General features: G+C 41.8%; 1 protein-coding gene across 1 annotated transcript in view; it reads left to right on the forward strand.

The window, feature by feature from the left end:
• Positions 1-18,275, forward strand: part of Myo16 (myosin XVI) — a 335,766-nt gene that overhangs the window by 198,273 nt on the left and 119,218 nt on the right. Inside the window, exons 24-25 of the mRNA XM_051181974.1 lie at positions 12,081-12,156; positions 16,514-16,686. Of these exons, the coding sequence (XP_051037931.1) occupies positions 12,081-12,156; positions 16,514-16,686 (249 nt within the window). The remainder of the gene's footprint in view (positions 1-12,080; positions 12,157-16,513; positions 16,687-18,275) is intronic.

An 18,275-nucleotide genomic window follows, 5' to 3' on the forward strand; every position in this document is an offset into this window, starting at 1 on the left:
CAAGAAACCCAAGGGCAAGCTAAATGTCCCTCATCCAAAATGCATTTCCAGTTTCATATGCATTTCAGATTTTGAAATTGTTCATTACTAGTTGAGAAACTGTAATACCAAAATCTAAAATACTTTACTTTTCTTAATTCTTGATATTTTCATGCAATGTATTTTGATAAAATTCATCCTACCCACCCAACTTTGTTCACCCCCCTCTGACCACCAATAGAGTCTCATTTGTGTTGGTTGACTGTTCATAGGTGTGTGACCTGCCCTGGTGTGTGGTCAATATATCAGAGATAATAGCATTAAAAGATAAGCGATTCTTGCTCTCTCAGCATCCATAAAACACCAACAACTCCTCAGTTAGGGGTGGGACTTCATTCTCATCTCCTCTTCTCCATGCTAGGACTTTGTCACATGCTGACCTTTTGACCAATCTGTCCCTAAGTTTGTTTCTCCTGAGTAGAAAGTAGCTTCCACTCTCCATTGTACAAGTCAGATGTTCCAGGTATCTTTAGAGTTCTTCTTCTCTATGGTGTATGCCATCAAGATTTAATTCTAATTTTTTTTGGCTTGTGCCAACTTTTAAAGTATATTCAGAAAGGGTAGAAAGGGTAGGCGGTCCCTGTAACTGGAAAAGAATGTGGGCAGCTCCAGTGGCATATCTGGTCCCTTCCTTATTGTTGAAACTCTTTGCTTTAGTTTTCACTCACAGACCTGAGTTTGACTGGTCGTAATCAAATAGCAAACATCCGTGCTCAAATGGCTCAAGTGCAGAAATGCTGTAACAGTCATGTGCATTCTTTTGTATTGGTTTCCCTGACATGCTCCCTTTTTTGTGACTTGTCTTCTATGGTTGCAGAGGATCTCCTGCACACCAGCCTTCAGTTCAGCCAAGGTTAACTTGTGTTTCTGTTTTGTTAGCTCTCCTGTTGTTAAGGTTGACTCCAGGGAATGGCTATGGTAGTGCCACAGTATTCCTGAGAGTGCACGGATCTTTTTGGTGTAATGGTTCCTTCCCTTTTAGATATACACACAGTAACGAATCAGTGTATCAGAGGGCATTTCTATTTTTAGCTTTTGAGGGGACTTTCTCTCTTGATTTCCATTCTGCCTATCCTAATTTACACTCCCACCAGCAGGGAGCAAAGGGTCTGTCTCAGTTTCTTGGTATTTGTGACTTTGTGCATTTTTGAGTTGTTCTAAGTTGGGATGAGATGATGTCACATCTGTGGTTTGATTTGCATCTAGCCAGCATAAGACTGAGCTTTTATCATATTTCTGTTGAGTATGGCTTTTCTTTTATATTAAAGTGGTGTTTACTCTGTAACACCTTGGACACAAAATTAGATCATTAAGTTGAAAGTAATAAACAACTCCATACTCACATTCACATGCAAAAATATAACATAGACTATGACAGCAATACATGCCAGTCACCCAAGCCCTGACATGACATGTTTTTACATGCCTAAGCTGTCACTGTAGGGGACTTTATAGAGAATCTTTTAACATTCAGCATCTCAACCACATGGAAATGTCACTTTCCAGCTCAGGAATATTTTAATTGCATAATAATGTAATTATTAATTTGGCTTGACCTTAGCATGTTGGCTTGCATAGCTGAGCATGAAGGCAGTTGGAAAATGATCAAAATTTAGCCTAGTGTTTTGTGTGTATATCTGTGTGGGTACCACCCAGAGAGGTGAGAGGAACAGGGAAGGGAAATGAAGACAGCTGAAACCTGAGTAGGGAATCTTTACCTGAAACCCAGGACTCCCCTCCCCCATGGTAGTGCCAGTGCTCAGATGTGCCCATCCATCCCTGATGTGACTGTGGCTGGCAGTGAGGGCACACACAGCAGAGTTAATGCAGCATCTGCAGCTTCTAGTCTCTAGCTATTTCTTTTTTCTTACTTTTGTTGTGGTCCCTCTGCCCATATGATTGGATTCAGGGAGTGGCTGGGACCTCTCACCACCGTGCAGCTTCTCTGAAACGAATCTAACATCTCTTTCTGTGCCCCATCTCTGAACCTTCCTGCAACCCTGCTTCCTTTTTTACCTCCGAAAGACCCATCACTGTTCCCCAAGCATTTGGCTGTCCCAACTACACCATTAGCTTTGCTGTTCTGTGAGCTACACAGCTGGTACAAAGAGTTCAAGTGTTGGCACCAAGAGCAGCAAAGCAAACAGAGTTTTGGGGACTCTCCAATTAGGGCAGTCTCAAAGGAAAACACATTAAAATTTCCAAGATAACAACATGAATTTCAGGGTTTGATTTTACAAGGAATGTCAATGACCTGAGGTGGCTCAGAGACCAGGACAGGAGCATCCGCCATCCTGAAGTCAAGGAGAAAAGACATCACTGAACCCCAGGCATTCTGGGCAGATGCTGGGAGCTGGAGCCATTGCTACTGTGACCATGGGGTCAGGCAGGGGATTCTGCTTGGCTTGGGAGGAAGGTGATGACTACCCTGGATTCTGGCATCATGCAGTTCTTCTGCAAGGCTGCCAATACTTCTATAACTGTGTAGACCAGTAACTGACAGGAGGTGAATACACACACCCCAGAGGACACCAGTAACTGAACTGACAGGAGGTAAACACACACACACACACACACACACACACACACACACACACACACACACAGGACCAAAATGTTCTGACAAAGCAAGATGCACATGTTCAGAGGCTAGGCTCTTGAAAAGACAAAACAGCAAAATTGATGACAAAATAGATCAAGATAAAGACTAGCAATCTGTAGGAGAAGGAATTGGAGGTGATGCTGAATTTGGCTACTCAGTATTTCCAAATTTCATAAATTGAGCTTTATGAGAGCAATTAGCTATGTAATACTACTTGAAGCAAACTTTGTTTTTAATTCAGATAATCTCAGTCCAGATACATTTTTCATTTTTGTTGCTTTTTTTGTTTTTGTTTTTTTTGTTTGTTTTTGTTTTTGTTTTGAGACAGAGTTTTACATTGTGACCCCCATAGCAGCTGATTTAGAACTCATTACATGACCAACGTTGGTCTGGAACTGACTATGTAGCCAAGCTTGGCTTTGAACTCATGACAATCCTATTTGCCTCAGTCTTCTGAGAGCTGGTTTTCAATGATAGGGAACCACATCTAGCCAGCAGTTATATTTTGATAGCCTTGGCTATCAGCCACACAGAAGACAAATAGGAAATCTCAATATATGAGGGCCACTCAATACACTTAGCCACATCCAGGGAAGGCCTCCTCTCAATCCTTCCAGACACTGCATTTATTGATGGTCTGTGCCAGTAAAATCATTAGAGTTTGGTGTAAATCATGATGGGGCAGAGGAGAAACTGAGGCACTGGGAGTGACTCACCTCTGACTACTTACTGTTCAGCCCCAGGCGTGAGACTGGGTGAAAGCTGGAAGGGGCCCCCTCCCTCACTGATGCTCATTTGGACTTTATCGCAGTTCACCGGTTCCATTTTCTCCCGCCCTGGTTCTTTACCATGAATCCGAACAACCAACTGGTTAGGAAATGACAAGTGTGTGTTCCTGGCCTGCCTCCTAGAAGCCGTGGCTGTGGAGTTTGGGTGAGATCTAGAGGATTTGCCTTCGCATGAATAAATATAAGTGGAGATTTTGGCTGATGGGAAATCTGGAAGCCTTATTCTCAGAAACACTGAATGTACCAGCCGCATAGCTGGCACTTAGGGTTGGGTCCTCCCCCACCCTTGCATCACTCTCCCACTGGTCCCAGGGTTCATGCAGGCTGAGGAGGCAACTGGTACAATCTGACCCCTGCCCAAACTTCTTCATCAAATGATGGCAGCCAGCTGCTCTTCACTTTAATTTGGGGAGCTATACCTGTGTGAGCAGATGGGAGCCATGGCTGAGGTTCTGTCTTGCCTTATATTCCTGTTGCCTTGGAGATGAGCCAAGCTCAAGCTTGGTAGCCATCACTTAGAGGAATACATGGGTCCCAGTGTTTTGTGACTTTTGTTTCGTCGTGGAGACAGGATACTGTGAATTGTGATGGGCTGTGATTCACAGCAATTAATACTCTTACACCACACTGCTTTTTGTCTATGGCTCATATAACTTATCTTTTATTGCATTTATTGTGGTGCGGGAGTATTACAGTAAGTATGTTCGACTAAGCAGCTTGCTCTCATGGCTCCCTGGCTGCTGCCCGACCCACTGCTTGGCACCATCACAGGCTTTGGTGACTGCTGCTCACAGCTGGATAGAAGCAGAATGCTAAGTTTTCTTTTGAGTAATTTTATTGAGCAGAATCATTCATTCCAAAGAGAAATTTTTAAACACATGACGTTTTCCTTGAAGATTTTTTTTGTTCTGGGCTGCATGCATATAAATTTCTCTATTATATGCCTGAGAGGTGCTACTATTCACATCCTGAAGCCTGTCTTTCAGGCTTTAGGTGAAGAAATGAGGAAGATCCAAGAACCCATTACAGGAGGACGATGGAGGAAATAAGGGAATTAACCTGGCCTCCCTCTTTTGCTTTTCCCCCATCTCCCCATTTGTCTCCCATTTGTTCCTATGGTGATAAACCATAGGAACAGAGCCCTGGGCAGAACAACTGTCTTAATGGCTCAGGAATGCCTTCTGCCTAAAACCTGTTCTCTGCTGCCCCAGGTGGGTACTGCCATAGTGAGAACAGATGGTTTTCTGTTCCCCTGACAACCAGTTGCTAAGCTATGGGTGGTTTCTATGATAGGTTTTTACCTGCATAGAAATCTGTCCACTTCACTGGGTCTTGAGGTTGCCTGCTTTTTCCCTGTCTGGAACACAGTGGCCAAATCTGGTCCTCAAGGTCTCCATAGACTCGCTGCTCCTCCCCCCCCCCCGCCCCCCCCCCCCCCCCCGTCCACTCCACCTTGGCTCTTCCGTGTCCTTTCCACATGAATGTGTTGTCTTGGGCTGATGGCCACTCTTACCAGTGGCAGCTCTCTTCATGATTTACAAAGACTGATCCCTTTCCTGAATAGCCTTCCTGGGAAGTTTGTTCTGTTTTGACTCAGATCTTTTATAAACTTGTAAATGACTTCCAGCTGACAAAATTTAAAGACAACATGAGTCTTCCTGTTGGGCAGGCAGCTTGGGATAGCAGCTGACAAGGGCCAGGAGGACGGCATCCAGCACCCCTGAAGTATTGAAGATGTCCAAGGGAAGTAGACTAATGCTGCCATTGGTGGCAGTGAGGTGTCCAAGTGAGGTGTCTACTCAGAGGTTTCCAAGGAAGATGGGGGACAGAAGGCTAAGTGGAAGGTTCAGCTTGCCCTTCCCTATGCCTTTGAGAACAAGTGTATAACAAGGACCAGCAGCCAGCACGACACTTGGGCTGACTGAGGCATGGCTTCCATTTTCCTAAGAACTGGGGAATGCATGGGTGTGGACCACATCCTGGACCCCAACCCAAAACTCAACCAGTCCTAAAGCATGGGAGGAATAAAGAGGAAGCTCACCCACCATGATGGAATTCAAAGGATAAAAGGAAAACATGCAGATACTTGGAGGGTAAAAACTGCCCCTAGATACCCTACCACTAAACTGCACCCCTATATAACCTGCCTCAAAACACTACCCCTAGAAACCCTGCCACTAAACAGTAGTCCTAGATACCCTGCCACTAAACTCTACCCCTAGGTATCCTACCACTAAATAGTACCCCTAGATACCCTGCCACAAAACACTGCCCCTAGGTACCCTGCCCCTAAACAGTGTCCCTTTTTTCCCTGCTACTAAACAGTACCCCTAGATATCCTGCCACTAAACTGGGCCCCTAGATACCACATCATGCTAAAGTGACAGAGGAGAGTGGAGAGAATTTGTGTGTGTATGTGTGTGTAACTTCTATATATTTGCATATATAAACATGAGAATTAATACATGAAAAATATAGCTGTATGTATATATGGCTGGCTGAAGAGGAAAGCACAACATATTAACACAACATAGCAGGAATGTCTATGATAACATCAAATGCTCATCTTGGTTTTTGCTTCTTGTTTTGTTTTTGAGAAAGAGACAAAAAGGATCATGAAATTAGGTATGGAGGAGGCAGAAAGATCAGGGAGGAGTTGGAGGAATGAAAAAAACTTGATCCAATATACTGTATAAAAAACTTAAACAAAAAATGTGGAATAAAAATTAATCCTAACTAAGCAACTGGCAGCTGGGGAGATAGCTAAGCAATTGAGAACACTTTCTTTTCTTCTAGAGGATTCAGTCCCTAGCATCCACATGAAGTGGCTCACAACTGTCTAGAGCATCCAATTCCTCTGTCCTCTGTGAGCTCCTGCACTCATATGCAGAGACACACATAATTAAAAATAATCAAATCTTTTTAAAAAAAGAAAATAGTCATTTGAACACATAAATAAAAACAAAAACTTCTAGTAAGGTTGACCATAAAAGGATATAACTAACAGTATCAGGAATAAGACGGAAAAGTACCTCTGGCCCTGTCAGCACCCGGAAGATGAAAAGGGAACACAAGTGACTCCGCGTGATTCCATGGTTAGGCTAAAATGGACCAGTTCCTCAGAGAGCTCAGCTACCTCAGCTCACCCCGGAGAGCAGACCGTCCCAGCAGGCCAGTCAAGGAAAGGAATCTGAAAATTCAGAATTCCCAAAAAAGAAATCTTTCTTACAGATGGCTTAACTGGAGAATTCTACCAAATGTTTAAAAGAAAATTAGTACCAACTCCAATCAGTCTGATCCAGAAAATATAAGACAGAGTACTTTCTGATTTCTTTTACAAAGCTAACATTGCTCTGATCCCAACACCAGACAAAAGCTAGAACACACATACACCAAGAAACTGTCCCTCAAGAACAAAATTGGGTAAATACTCAAAAACTATAGCAAGCCAAATCCAGAAACTTGTAATAAATATATTTACTGTGGTCAGTCAATGGTCTTCAAAAATGTAAGTATTTTCAATATTTGAAAACCATTCAAGGTAATCCAGAATACAAATAAGCTAAAGAAGAAGAATCATGTCACTGTTTCAATGAATGCAGAAAAAGCATTCAATAAAATTCAACATGCAACAACAGACATTCTAGGAAGACAGCTGTGGAGGAGATGGTGTTGCCCCAAAAAAGAGCACCCACAGCAGAGTGGTCCATTGCTAATATCATATGTAATCCCCAAAAAGACTGCACTGGAAGAGATGGCTCACCCCAAGAAAGAGCATCCCAGGCAATCCATTGCTAATGCAGTATGTAGCCGTGGAAACTGCATCAAGAGGCTGGCAAAGATGCTGGCTGTCATCACTCCACAGCATAGTGTTCATTTGTTGGAGGTTCTAGTGAATCTAATGAGATAAGAAGGGAAATAAAAGCCTGACAGAAAGAAAGAGGGAAAGAAAGGAAGAAAAGAAGGAAGGAAGAAAAAAAGGAAGGAGGGAAGGAAGGAAGAAAGGAGGGAGGGATGGAAGGAAGAAAGAGAAAGATAACATCCATCCCTATTTATATACGGCATGAATATCAGTGGACAAAATCACAAGGAATCCACTAAAAAAGAAGGAAAACCACAAAGAAATAACAAGCTCAGCCAGGGCATATGACATAACAATAACAAGGAAGGGGAGGCTGCAAAGTTGAGAGGGAGTGCAGGGAGGAGCACGGGAAGAGTTGGAGTGTGGGGGGAGAGGTGGAGATGTTGCAAATACAGCATTCATGTGTGAAATTCTCAATTTAGAAAGTCTTACAAATGTACAAGGAAAATGTAAAAGTTTGTTGTATTTTTATGTCACTTATGGAGACATAAATTAAACAACATTCATAATCACTCAAAAAAAGAAATAAAATGCAGGATGTGGGTGGCGTATGCCTTTAATCCCAGTACTCGGGAAGCAGAGTCAGGCAGATCTCTGCGAGTTCGAGGCCAGCCTGGCCTACAGAGCTAGTTTGAGGACAGCCTCCAAAGCCACATAGAAACCCTGTCTCGGAAAAAAAAAAAAAAAAAAAAAAAAAAAAAAAAAGAAAGAAAGAAAAAAAAAGAAAGAAAGAAAAAGAAATAAAATACACAGGCAAAAGTGTCTCATAAAACATATATAGAAAGAGTGAACTTAAAAGCACAAAATGGTTGTGGAAGAAGCCAGAGCCCAAACAGGAGACATACAATGTTCATAGATAGAAGACAGCACAGTGAGTTGGCTTAGGAATGATCAGTGTGGTCCACCTCACAGGTGAATGTCATACATTTCCTACCAAAGTCACAGTGTGTGTGCATGTGTGTGTGTGTGTGTGTGTGTGTGTGTGTGAGTGTGGGGGGGGGTTGGCGGAACATGCCTGTGAAGCCAGTGCTGAGGAAGCAGAAGTAGGAAGAACAAGAATTAATGAGACCTTGTAGCAAAACAGGTATTTTTGTAGATATAGAAGCATAGGCCACATTTCTGTAAAATGGCACTAAAGTAGCTACAATGATGTTTGTAAAGAGTGAAATTGGAAGAACCAACTGACTGCACTTCATGGGACATTTCAAAGCTTTGTATTCAAGACAGTAGCAGAGGGCAGAGGACTCCACCCAAAAAAGAGCCAAGATTAGACATACAAATGGACTGAGCAAATTGGGAGGGGTATATCAACAGAAATTCTGAACACACAGGTCCCCATCCTCATGTAAATACTCTGTAGTCTCACTGCATTGGTCAATTTCCCAGTTTTGATTAGATCATAGGATTTTGTCATGGAAGGAAACTGGTTAGAGACACACAGAACTTACCTACATTATCCCTTACAAAATCATGGGACTCAAGGTATCCTAAATTTAAAGTCATAAGTTGTAATATTTAAAAGATACTATTCCTGCCACAAAAGTGCCACCTTGTATTTAGACTTTTAGTTTTAACAGTATGGTCTTGAATATGGGGTTTATGATCACATTCACCTCTATCACCCTTTTTACTCCTCTGCACTCCAGCCAGCCCTCTCCTTACTACCCGATCCCTTCCTATCCTCATATCTCTCATTCCCTCTGTTCCTTTCTGTCTTCCCTGTTCTTGGTAAATTTCAAGCCCTGCTCAGGTAGTCTCATTGCCGCATGTTCATGACAGCAGCATCCATGTCATAGTAATTTTGAGTTTGCAATGCCAATGACAAGCTCATTAGATGGAATTGTCTTCAATAAGAAACAAAATTTGGAGTTTGGTTGTGTTTTAGCTTTAAATAATGCATTTTAACAAGTGTCTTGTGTGTCTGTATATATGCTTACATTATATACATATGTATTGTATATGCCCTTTGCAAAATACAAACCAACCCCTCAAATAACAGGTTGTTGTGCTGCTTCAGGCATGAATGACTGTGTCTAACATCATTTCCCACTAAAATATTCTGTGGAAGCCAGATAAAATACTTGATTTCAGATTTGAGATTAGAAAAATTATTTGAATCCAAGTTTGAAGAATTCATGCCTGCCAATCATAAGAAACAACTAGGCACTTGTGTTACTGTATTGGCTGTGGTAGTGCCCAGTGTTTGCTAACTCAAATCTTGTCAGTACTGGATTCATCCATTTCTTAAGAGGTGGGTCAGAAGTTTTACAATTGGAGAACTTTATAGAATGTGATTTATCCCCCTGGAAGAGGACTGAAAGGATTCATAAATTTATTCTGTACAGCATAAGTAGGTAAGCCTGCCTACACCGTGATATAGTGTTTTATGCAAAAGTACTTGCTGTAAGATGAATTCTTCTTGCCACACACTCTGTGCTTCCTACCTATAAATACCAAGCCATCATTGAATGCTGGTGTGTGTGTGTGTGTGTGTGTGTGTGTGTTATGTTTTTCTAGGAAAGGTAGCCAGTAGAATCTCCATTAGGGAAACTGTGAGCTTCAGTTTTGGTAGAGACCGCCAGCCTTGACTCTAATTCTATAGAGCAGGGCATCATGTGTGAAAAATTCCCTAAAAACAAAACACTCACCTGTATAATCTTAAGAATGACCATGCTGTAGCATCCATTCTCAGTTACAAGGTAGAAAAGCCACTTGTCAGTTTCACTGAAAAGTCATCAAGTGTGCCCAATGGATGAGGCATTTGCTAGTTGCTGTGGATAGTGAGCTGGTGGTAACAATTTTAACATGGAGGTTAGAAGAAGACAGCATGATATAAACCAATGACAAGAACAAGAAAATAAAGGTGTTTACAGAAAACAGTAAGTTTAGTCTTGGTGTGTATGTGTGTGTGTGCATGCATGTGTGCACATGCATGTGGCTAATTTTGTGCACATGTTCATGTGTGTGTTTCACTTGGAATCATTGGATTGGATTCTCATGTAGAAAATAGACTATTATAGACTAGAACCTATAAGTTGGAGTCCTCCCCAACTAACATTGGAGTTGGCATAAACTCAGATGAGAATGTAGAAGGCAGAAATAAACTTTTGCCTTTTATTATTTTAGTTATAATAATAAGTAGCAGTACTTTTTACTAGCATGAATCACTAAGTATAAAAATGTGGGAACTGAAGGGACAAATGCAGGGGCTTTAGCCACTGTTAGATGGTAGGGACAGTCCTAGGGGGAGGGAGGCCATTCTGGTCATACCAAGCTCTCCACCTTAATAGTGTGCAGAAGATGGAATGAAGGGCTATTTGGAAAGGAAATAAGAACCCAGAGATGTTTTCAAGTGAGAGTCTTAGCTTTTCTCTGAAAGCAAGACATGCTGTCAGCTACTGAGAACAAGTGAGATTAGACATGTTGCTGGGAACCTGAAGATCAGGGAAAGTATTTCTGACAGTTCCTGGGTGTACAGAGAAATGTCATCAAGAGGTGACTCAGGGAACTCTTAGCAAATGGGGCTGATCTGAAACCTCAGCATGAGGAAGTGAGGAGCAGAGAGGATTCCTCCTCAAGACCAGGGCTGCCCTGCCCCTGCTGTCACAGTCAGGAATGTGGGGGCAACCCAGTGCCAGCCAGCTGATACTGTGGTCAGTCTGGGGTTCCAGGCCTGAAAGAAGCTGAGTGAAGCACCAATCTCATAGCTCTAGAGGAGTTGAGGGCTGTGAGCAGGGATGGAGATAAGCTTCGAGAGAGTGAAAAGATGCCATAGGTTGGTAGAGATGAGGGCTGTGGTTTAAATACCTGGGGCTGGAATACTGCCAAGTGTCTGCACCTGGAATATGTGGAGCCAGGAAGAGGGATGTTGGGAGAGGGGAGGGTGGACACAATCATCACAAGAATGTCACAGGTATCTGGAAGGGCCATTAGGGAGTCTGGGAAGAAAGCCCAAAGCAGCACTGATTTCTCAGAGACTTTGGAGGTTAGGCCAGGAGAAGATGAGCTAAGCTGCCATTAATTTTCTAAAAATGGGTTGAAGAAGTGACAACCAAATTCTATGGTCCAGTCAGATGCTGAGTCAGCACATAGGACTTTCTGTCTAACTTTTGAGCAGTCTGCAAAGAAATTCCCTTGGCATTTCGTCACAGAGTTACCAACGCAGGTTGGTGCCTACCACCATTCTGGAAATTTTAAACCAGAACCAGTGGACTTTAAACGGGCTCATCAAAGACCCAGATGTTTGTAAAGATGAGGTAGCTTGTCTTGTGTGTTGTCACTGGGTGGACCTCCTTAACACAAGAAGAATAGAAAAGCTGGGGGGGTTTCTGCCCAGACTGGGCAACCCCCACACTAGTTGTGAGTTGAATGATCATTTATCATGTGCAGGCGTTTTACACTATGGGATGTTCAACAACACTGTCTACTGTGTAAAACATACATACATACATACACACAAACACACACATCCAGTTTCTGACGAGGGTCCCATCTGTCATGACCAGCCTTGCTGAGAAAGGTCTCTTTAGAGTAGGTGAAGCTGCTGATAGTTAACAGTCTGTTCAATGCAATGTCTTGTGATACCCAACTCACACAGCAGTTTGATTGTACCTGTTCTGGGAATGGGCAACCAGCTTTACCCTTATATGTAACATGAACTTTGAAACCTGAAGGTGTTTCTTTCAGGGACCTTTAAGTCCCAACTAAATCAAATGCTATTTTAAAACAGGATGTTTTTCACAGTCACCTTTTAGCCTTCAGAAATTTTGCTATTTTTGTCTCATTACAGGTAATGTATGAAATTGGTGGAGCAGTTGAAAGAAACAAAGACTCCCTTTCACAGAACCTCCTGTTTGTAATGAAAAGTAAGTTGATTTTCTCCTCACACTTATTTCTTGATCTCAGGGTAATTTCCTGTAAAATGTGCTCTCACCCTAAAGGGCAATTGGAAAACCATTTACTCTTTAGTGTTGGGGATAATGAGCATGTTGCCACACTGTACGTTGATTACGGCCTAATTTGGAGTTCCGTAGAAAGCCAAATTTGACTAAGCTTTTAGCAGCAGACAGGCTAGTAAAACACCTTTACTATGCCAGTGCATGAATATAAAAGAACTCATCTGTAGAGATGAATGAAGATGAACGTAGCTTCCAAACTTATTTAGGTCACAGAAGGGTGAATGCCATTACTAAAGATGACTCCAGGTCACAGCTAGAGTGCTATTTATATTTGTATTCCTTCAGTTGTGAAGTATTAATGTCCACTAAGTGGGAAGCTGATAAATGCATACATGTATATATACATACATATATAAATGTATTGGCTCCTATTTAGTGGATATTAATATAATATATGCATATAAACTATGATTCTGTACAATATGTAACACTATATTCTAATAATTTACCATAATCATATATGTGTGATTCTGTCTGTTCAAGTAATCACTTTCTTGGTAGACCCTGATGATTCTCATGTTTCTGGTAGCCTCTTACGGAAGGGTGAAGTCCCCAGCTGAGGCAGATCCATCTGTCTTTCCTGGAAGGACAACTCAGGCTTTGTGAAGCGGGCATATGCTTTGAACTGTACGTCAGACATCTGCATCACCACTGACTCAAGGTGTCTCTGTCCACGTCACAGCCTCATAGTGGTGATGCACTGTTTACACAGTGGCCCTCTCTGCTGGCCTCTCAGTCACTCAGCTGTTGTGAGTTCTCTGGACCAAGACCCTGCAGGTGAACATAAGTAGGCAGACTTGACATGCTTGTCCTCTCCTACCTGCTAGGAAGTGTGGGCCGCTTCTTATAGTTATTTCAGCTTTCCCTGTCAATGCACTTCCCTTTTGCTGTCTGTGTGAAGGTCTGACACGTCTTAGACCTTATCACAGTGCTTTGTTTCATTTAGGTATTTTGCAATGGTAGAACACATCTGTACATAATTAGAGAAAATGATGGCTAGGGATGTCTTAATCTTGTTTGTCATATAGAGTGCCTGTGTTTTAAACTTTTTCTTTTGTTAACAAGTTCATTTGACTCCAAGAAAATGTGGCTGACTGTGGCTAAGTTCTCAGCAGGAGGACTGAATTTACAATATTCCCCTTCAGCATATTTGTGATTTCTATGTGAGGTGGTGGGTGCTTTCCATGGAGGACACAGAAGGTGTGTCAGACTTTGTTAACTTTGCAGTTAACCAGCTCTGCTAGCACAACAGGATATTAAGTAGCTCTAGACCATGCAAAGATACACAGCTTCCCACCTATAGCAATATGTGTACAGGTACATGTGGTGGCTACACTTGGCCTACAAACTGCAGTTATACATGTCATCATGCCGGCAAATGAAGCCTGACTGGCTGTGATAGTGTTATATGAATCTGCGGATTGTTACAATGCCATGGAAAGCAATCATAGGGACATTTAGCTGATAAACAATGACGGCCTGTGAAGTACCCTTTGCAGTAGGAAACCCAGCTGAGGAGGTCGGAGGTTTAACTTTGGGGAAGATGGAGGGTCTGCCTTCCAGGAAGGGGGAGGGGCCTGCTTTTTGAGGAAGTTAGTGGTCTACCTTCAATGAAGTAGGGGGTCCTACTCACCTGAGCCTCAAAGTACAAGTAAATAAAACTGCCTTTTCCCAGAGACCCCCCCTCACGCAGCTCTGAGAGGCACAAGGCAGTCAGGATGCCTTGTCTACTTTCTGCTGGAGCTCACATAGCCATGGCCAGTGTGCTGACAGGATGTCCCATGAAGCCCTGCTCTTATTCATGCAGTCTGACCATGTGACTTTAAAAAAAAAAAAAGAAATGGGGCAAAAAAATATGTGCTGTGACCTTTATTTATGTGTAGTATTTTAAATTTATTTAAGCCATTTCACCTCTATTAGAAGAATACTTTTTATCATTTATACATGGGTTCTCCTCCTTCTCTCACACACATACATACACCCACTTTAAATATGTATGATAATTGTTAAATTATAATTATTCAACTTATGTATCTGTAATTGGGTGGTAATTTATACCTATTGTTTACATTATTATCTTGAGTTACTTAAAAAAATAACTTTTAAACTTAAAGGTTTTAAAAAATTAGAATTCCCAAATGCTCTTTCTACAGATGAAGATTTTGTTTCTGTCTTCACCTGTCCTTTTATCTCTTCTTGTGTTTTCTGGAACATTCTCCTCTCCCTCCATATCTAAACATCTCTGTTACTTCCTGGACATGAGGACATCATCTTCCATGGGCTCAGTGAATTACCAGATGTTTACTCATAGACACCGAATCCACAGTGAGCAGACCCTGCATGAGCCTTTGTCATTCTTCCACGAATGTGGCAGTTAGGGTCATTTCCTTTTCATCACTTTTATTCTTAGGCAATGTTCCAACTTCTCAGCACCTCTCTTAGCCATGTCTAAAATCTGAGAGACTGCTGGTTGTGAGCCAGAGTTCAGAGTCACTTGGTGTTTCCTTGTGATTGAAACTGGAATCCCATGGAAGGGAAGGACACTTCATTCCCTGAGTTCCAGACGGCAATGGTCTGGTTTATCCCTGGTGGTGTTCACAGTTTCCACTGGGATAAGGGATCTTTGTTTTCTCCTGGTTACTGTTTCTCTGCTCTTGGTCAGTAATCTTTAAAAGAGCACTGTGAGACTGGAGAAATATTCTGTTCCCTAAAAATTCTAACCCATGATTTTGCATGGTGTTATCATTCTTGACTAAATCAATCTTTTCCTCTATGAGCTGTGAGGCGAGGGTTTTCAGTCAACAATGGCATTCTACTCTAATGGCCCTCTTTCCCTTTTATTAATTAGCCCTGTGTTAATAGGACAAGGCTTGCCCATCAGATCCCAGTCCTGCCAATAGCCACCTCTTTTTGATAGGTTCACCGACTCTCAGCACTCGCTGGCAACTGACCTTCCCAAACCTCTCCAGTGATCACCAAACCTCTCCAGTGATCACCACCCTTGTTGCCAATGATGCGTCAGCAATTAGTTCTGCTGAAGAATTGGCAACGAGAAATGCCAAAGCTGGGCACTGGGTGAGATCTTATTACTATGGCCATGTTCAGAACTCAGAAAATCTCACATGTATATGTAGGTTGTGTGGATATGTACTAAAGGTATCAAATTTATCCTGGAACCTGTAAGTTTCACCCCAAACCCAAACATTCCCTTTTGACTGTGTCTCCCTTAGTCTCATCTCCCTTCTCTGATAGTGCTGTCTTCCTGCTTGTTCAGTGAATTTCCACTGAAGCTATTACAAACACACACACACACACACACGTATATGGTTTGCTGTTTTTGTGTGTGGAAAAAGGTAGAAACAAACCCATTATGCTGCTGAACATTGTGAAGTGTCTAATGGGCTTAACATGATTCTAACTAATTATACAAATTATTAATTTTTTTAATTTTGCAGTGAACTTCAAGACATGGATCCTGTCATTTTCATTGTGTTTTTTAAAAAAAGCCACATGAGTTCATTAAGTATCTACACATATACACCAGTAGTGGAAGGCTCATCCCAGATACTTAGCTAACACACACATAATTGTTTCTAACTTATTCAAAGGTTCATAATATAAAACCCACCTGCTGGAGGTCTGGCCCTACCTGGAGTATCTGTGCAAGGTCTTATAACCCCAGAGTGTTAGATGTGAGTAGTCTGGTGTCAGAATGGATCATCCCACCTCTGTAGCTAAATTCAGGGTTTTTGCTTTAACCTAATGCAAACCAAAGATGGAACCAAAGGAGGTGGCTTCAACACGGTGTCAACACAGTGTTTAAATACTTCTCTGAACAGGGTTAGCATGGTGGAATGTCTTGTAGATGGGGTAGTTATTTTCTTGCAGTGGGGAATTGCTGCCAGAAACTTATGTTTTTATGACTGTCAAGCACACAAAAACCTGTCAGGTCTGAGCTGGTAAGATTCAGTGCTGACAACCCAGACAGGAGGAAGTGTAGTACTTGGAGAGCCACCAGCCAAAAGCTCAGGTTGGGAAGCTGTGATCAAGACTAAAGTCAAGGGTGATGAGAGCCATCATCTGTCAGGAGAAATGAATGCTGGTGGAAATAACATGGAGCCCAGGCAAAAGTAGTCTCCACTGTTCACTGTATCAACAACATTGTCCACACAGAATGGGGAAGGGATACTTCCATGGAGAGTGAGCCTAACGTTTGGCAGTAATTTTTAATGTCACTTACAATGTTCATCTATTTATCTCCTAGCAAGTGAAAATGTTGTGATCAGTCATTTGTTCCAGTCAAAACTGTCACAAACAGGATCGCTCATATCTTCCTACCCATCATTTAAATTCCGAGGACACAAATCCACCACACTCAGTAAGAGAACTGCCTCTTCGATGATTGGAACAAACAAGAATTACCTAGAACTTAGCAAGGTAGGAGTTTCATTGTTCTTACTTTGGGGATGTTTAAGTTTACTTAGTGCAATCTCTTCTCTCATAATACAGTGGAAAGACACCCACATTCTGACGGAAGGAATTAAAAGGGAAGATGCCGGCCTGGTTGCCTTTATGTTGCTGTGACAAACACCATGACTAAAACAATTTAGGGAGAAAAGGGCTCATTTTATCCCACTTCCAAGTCTCAGTCCATCCCTGAGGGAAATCAGGGCAGAAACTCAAGGCAGAAATCTGAAACAGAGACCAAGGGGGAGTGCAGCTTGCTGATTCATTCTCTGGCTGGCTTACTGGTTCATCTTAGCTAGGTTTCTCATACAGCACAGCCCAGGGCCAGTTGTCCAAGAAACGGATACCACTCACAGTGGGCTGGACTCTCTAACACTGAATAAGCCAATGCCTCACAGGCCAACTGATAAAGACAGTCACTCAATTGAGACTTTTCTTTCAGGTGCCTTTAGGCTGTGTCAAGTTAACAGTTAATTCTAACTAAGATAAGTAGCTTCCAAGGTTATAATTATGCAAAAAGAAAGGTTCAGTCTAGTGACAATTCAGTGTGAGCATGGTTTTACAGCGATACCATTGGTTGTTATGCGAGACATTCTTCTCATTTTTATCTTTATAACCATCTTTTTGGATGTTTGCAAAGTAACTCCAGGGCACTTGGGTCAGAAGAAGTAAACTTACTTAGCTTATGGGTCTGAGTGTTTGCAAGGTTTGGAGTCTGTAAATTATAAATTGTCATTTCTCCTATTTTCCAAGGACCAGAATGCTTCTAGTGCATATTTGTAGACTTTCAGCTTGCTTTCATATTATACTAATTGATAGTGTGTTTCCTCCACATAGGTCAGATTTATGACTAAAGGATCCATTTCTAAAAGGGAACTAAAACCTTCATGTAGAGTTATTTCAAGTGCAGTAGTGATGGATATACACTGCTTTGTTTCTTGAGAACATAAAAGCAGACTGCTTTCCAGTTTCTTGCTTGTGTCTACCAAAGTATAGAAGAGGATAAGCATAATTCTGAAGGGGTTGAGAATAATTGGTTTTGGAAATGCAGTTACTGAGGCAGGTTGAAACATACCTTAGTGTTCCAGTTCAAAGGAAAGTATAGCTTGAAATTCTGCCCTTTTTGAAAAGTGACAGATGTGTGTGTGTGTGTGTGTGTGTGTGTGTGTGTGTGTGTGTATGTATGAACTTGTGTATAAGTGTGTATATATGTGCATGTACATGTTCATATACCTCCACATGTATATTGTATACTCGTGGATTTTGTGAGTGTGTATGTGGGTACATGTGTGCATATGTATGTGCATGCATTCAGTGCATTTTGTTACTGTATGCATTTATATGTGTGCACATGTATGTACATCTATGTGTGTATATGTATGCATATGTATATAAGTGCATGTATGGGTATGCTTTTGTATAAATATGTATATTATGCCATTGTGTTTATGCATGTACATGTATGAATGTGTATGCCTGTCCATGTATATGTGTATTTGTGCATGTGTGTGCTTTCATGTATGTGTATGACTGTCTGTATATGTCTGTATGTGCATGCA

Source organism: Phodopus roborovskii, unplaced genomic scaffold (assembly GCF_943737965.1).
Source record: "Phodopus roborovskii unplaced genomic scaffold, PHOROB, whole genome shotgun sequence".
Taxonomy (NCBI): Eukaryota; Metazoa; Chordata; class Mammalia; order Rodentia; family Cricetidae; genus Phodopus; species Phodopus roborovskii.